Source organism: Echinops telfairi, unplaced genomic scaffold (genome assembly GCF_000313985.2).
Source record: "Echinops telfairi isolate 266 unplaced genomic scaffold, ASM31398v2 ScPeMD7_70;HRSCAF=299, whole genome shotgun sequence".
Classification (NCBI taxonomy): Eukaryota; Metazoa; Chordata; class Mammalia; order Afrosoricida; family Tenrecidae; genus Echinops; species Echinops telfairi.
This window is the reverse complement of record NW_022103968.1, coordinates 24,196,715-24,201,088: the sequence shown is the minus strand read 5'-3', so window position 1 is coordinate 24,201,088 and position 4,374 is coordinate 24,196,715. Positions and strand designations below refer to the sequence as shown.

General features: G+C 55.7%; 1 protein-coding gene across 1 annotated transcript in view; it reads left to right on the top strand.

The window, feature by feature from the left end:
• Positions 1-363: 363 nt before the first annotated feature.
• SORCS3 (sortilin related VPS10 domain containing receptor 3) overlaps positions 364-4,374 on the top strand; it is a 689,619-nt gene continuing 685,608 nt past the window's right edge. Inside the window, exons 1-2 of the mRNA XM_004700938.4 lie at positions 364-383; positions 628-1,006. Of these exons, the coding sequence (XP_004700995.2) occupies positions 364-383; positions 628-1,006 (399 nt within the window). The remainder of the gene's footprint in view (positions 384-627; positions 1,007-4,374) is intronic.

Genomic DNA, 4,374 nt, shown 5'->3' with positions numbered 1-4,374 from the left:
GAGGTTGATGGCTGCACACTTCTGTGGCTTGAGGACTGTCCCCTTTGGACAATATAAAGCCATGCTACCTGAAGAGTTTTCCCATATCCCTGCTTTTATTTTTAAGGACAAAGCCTCTGAAGATGAGACTTTAGAGAAAATGTTTTCTGCAAATACTAGCTAAACGTGCATGGCTTTTCCTGTCCATATTCAATGCAGCTGTGCAGTAGACCGAGAGTCCAGCTCTGTGCTCCCCGGGAGATGGCTATTCAGCCAGAAGAGGACCAAGAGAGCTTAGGGGAGTGGACCACCTGGAGCTGGAGTCCCTAGGAGCTGAGATTCCAGTGCCCCACCAGCAGTCCAAGAGGTTTATTGGTCCGGCTCATGGCCATCCGAGTGCCTAGGCAAAGGGAAAACAGCTGCCCCATCCTCTAGGATCACAGAGGGACTGTCTTTTTAGCTCCCGGACTTAACCTACCTCGTCTGGCCATATTTGCAAGCAGTACCAGGGAAGGTGATCACTGGGTGTCAGATCCCTGCAGCTTCCCAAGGAAGGGCTGGCCCTTGCCACTCCTAGGAGAGGAGAAGGGAGCCACTTTCCACCACAATTACCCAGTGGACTTCTTTTCCCCCTCCTCCTTCCCGGAGGGCAGAAAAAGAAGATGCTATAAATGAAAGCCAGCTTCCCCAGCCAGGCGGCGGCGGCGAGAAGCGGGGAGAAACTGGGGGGGCGCCGGCGGCGAGCTCGTGGTGGGGCCAGGGCGCCCCAGCTCCTAGCAGGGCGAGGAGGAGTCGCCGCGCGCAGCCCCCCAGCCCCCTGGAGAGCGGGGACGCCTGGGCCACTGCCCTGGAAGAAGGTCCTAGAGCCAGCCTTACAGTGGACAAGGGGCTTCGGGAGGAGGGGAAGACGTCGCGGGCCGGGGGCTCCGCGGCTGCTGATCTCCTGCTGCCCAGTACTTCGTTCGCGCTGACCGGGGACTCGGCCCACAACCAAGCCATGGTGCACTGGTCAGGACACAACAGCAGTGTGAGTACTCTCCAGGCGGCCAGTCCGGGAATGGCGGGGACCTGAACGAGGGGCAGGTAGTTCCCAGGGTCGCCTTGATTTCTAGAGAACAAGCTTATTTAGTAACCCCCCAGGCCCCCCGCCACGCGCCCCCAACAGGTTTCCTGAGTTCATCCTTGATGGTGCGTGCTTTGTTTACCTGAGACCCGGGAAGAGGCCACCCAGTGTGGAGCGGCAGCAGGCAAGGCTGCCCTGCAAATGAGCATGGTCACTTTCTCCTGACTTGGCCGAAGAGTTAGTTTTCATATTGGGACATGGGTGGTTGGCATCGTGGGGGAGGGCACTGACTGGTTTGGGGAAGGAGTCACTGGACAGACCGATGCTTGCCAAGGCCAGACAGACATCTCAGCCCCAGAGGGAACCCAGGGATTGAGGCCCCTTGGTCTCCTGGAGATGGCTGTTCCCATCCACAAGGCTGGGCCAGGCCAGCTCCAACCTTGGCCTACTGGTAACCCGGTTCCTTGTAAAGCTCAGGCAGCGTTGGGAAAGCTATGGGAAAGGCAGTAAAAACTTTAAAGCGTGGGGGGAAATTCATCCGCCTTCCGCACCCCACACTCTCACGGCATGCACAAGCACACGCACACAGAAGTCGCTGAACGTAAAACTCGCGCCTCCGCTGCTGAGTCTTGCGCCCTCTAAAGCCCAAGGGAGCGGAGTTGGGTCCCTATGCGTTCTGTGCACATCTCCACTCCTCACTCATAGCTGCTGTTGTAGAGGTGGCGGCTGCAGGCGCTCTGGGTTGAGGTGCCGCCTATGGGGAGCATCCCTGCCTGGGCAGCTGCAGCGACCCGCAGCGTGTGCAAGGAGGGGCCCCCCACCTCGCAGGAACCCCAAGTCGTGCAATCAAGTCCGGCAAGGAAGGGGAAGAGGAGTGGGGTGCTTCTGGGGGGAGAAGAAGGTTTTCAAGGTCTCCCATCGTTTTCTCCTTGTCTTAGCACCCACTTCAGCCAGCCTGGCAACACCCTTTCTGGACCAGAGCCGAACCTGGCAGTGGGCAGCCTGGGCCCCCCGGGGGAGGATAGCAGATGTGTGTACAAGGCAGCTTTGGGGAGCTCGGTTGGTGGAAACACTCTCCTCCTCGGTGCTTTTATCTTTATGATGGGCACCTGGAAAGATTTCCCTGGAAAATGCTTTCCTTAGGCGTGGTGGGAGAGGCTGTCAGGAATAAGGGTGTGTTATAGTGAAGAGGTGGGCAGCTGGGGGGCCGCAGAGCGAGGCACCCGGAGCATTGCTCACAGTATTCTGGGTCAGAATGACACACAACTGGGAGCTCATCTCAGTCTGGCAAACAGATGCTGAGAGACCTGGACTTCACCCAGTGAAGACCCTTCCACGACACAGGCTGGAGAGCTCTGGGGCTCAGAAGTGCCTAACTTGTGTGTGACTCCCCAGAGATGGTGGCTGCAGACTTCCAAGTCCCCAGAGGACTGGGATGTGTACGTATCTGAGGGAGGACTTGGGGGAGAGGAGATGCTCTGATACCTGGAGTTCCGAATCACAACTTCATGCTTGTGTGATCATTTGCAAGTTTCTATCTCTGTGTTAGTGTGTGTACACGCGTGCACGCGTGTGTGAGTTCCTGCCCACGAAGATCGTGGATCTGATGTGTGGAAGTAATTGTATCCCTAGGAGGTGAGGTTGATGGCTGCACACTTCTGTGGCTTGAGGACTGTCCCCTTTGGACAATATAAAGCCATGCTACCTGAAGAGTTTTCCCATATCCCTGCTTTTATTTTTAAGGACAAAGCCTCTGAAGATGAGACTTTAGAGAAAATGTTTTCTGCAAATACTAGCTAAACGTGCATGGCTTTTCCTGTCCATATTCAATGCAGCTGTGCAGTAGACCGAGAGTCCAGCTCTGTGCTCCCCGGGAGATGGCTATTCAGCCAGAAGAGGACCAAGAGAGCTTAGGGGAGTGGACCACCTGGAGCTGGAGTCCCTAGGAGCTGAGATTCCAGTGCCCCACCAGCAGTCCAAGAGGTTTATTGGTCCGGCTCATGGCCATCCGAGTGCCTAGGCAAAGGGAAAACAGCTGCCCCATCCTCTAGGATCACAGAGGGACTGTCTTTTTAGCTCCCGGACTTAACCTACCTCGTCTGGCCATATTTGCAAGCAGTACCAGGGAAGGTGATCACTGGGTGTCAGATCCCTGCAGCTTCCCAAGGAAGGGCTGGCCCTTGCCACTCCTAGGAGAGGAGAAGGGAGCCACTTTCCACCACAATTACCCAGTGGACTTCTTTTCCCCCTCCTCCTTCCCGGAGGGCAGAAAAAGAAGATGCTATAAATGAAAGCCAGGTGAGGAATGACAGGGAAGATAAACCTTCCGGGGTTCCCTTCATCAGTGCTCCTGAAGTGGAGGGAGATGTGCCCACAGACAGAGAACCTGGGGCTCTTTGGATGGAAAGAGACTTTCATCCTCTCTTCCAGAATCTCTCCCAGACTTCCATCTGGCTTCCCCAGTGTTAACGTCATTCTTCTCCAAGCAGGCCACTGGTTTCATTTTTAACACATGGTCTTTGTCTGGCCCTCCTTCCAGTGCTGTTGATGAGCTCCATGACTTGATGTGACTTCTGTTTGGGGGACAGCTTTCGTCACCTCCTGTAACCACACATGGAATTCCGAAGGACAGTGTTGGCAGTCAGGGATGCAGGGGTCAGGCAGTATCAGGAAGGGGCTTCCACCCAGGGACATTGGGGACAGGAAGAGAGCCTTGTCTAAGCGTTAGATCCTCAGACTGGGACTCCCAAGCAGGAGGTGAGCAGCAGGCATGAGCCAGGAAGGAGTTAGGTGAGCGACTGACTGGGTCTGGGCCCTTCCTCTGAGCATGATTGCCTGGCCAGGGGTTTGAGGTGGGAGCGTGTGAATGCAGTCTTAGGACCTGTGCTCCAGGGGTGGGGCTTGTTTCTCTGTTACTTCCGTTGTCTCCAGCTGATGGATAAGTTAGAGAGTGTGTCACAAACATCCTGAGGGAGCCAGTCCCCATAGCTTACAGGGATACAGAAATACACATTATCCTGGCTGGAGGTTCCCTTCCTGCCTGCTCGGTGAGTTGGCAAAAGGCTCTGGAGAGAGGCACGTTGGGAAGGCACAGTCCATGCTAGATGCTCCCCTCTTCCTGAGGGTCACCTTTTATAGCGGGGCCCATGCCTAGAGCTCTTAGGAGACTGCTGCGGCCTCTCTAAAGTTCGTCCTTGCCCCTCGCCCCACCGCTTGCTCTCCCCTCAGTAGCTCCATTTGCAGGTTGCAGCTCCTGCAGGGAGCCTGCTTCAAATGACTTGCCAAGCAGTTTCCAATTAATGCATCTTAGTGCCATCACACTCCACCTTTGT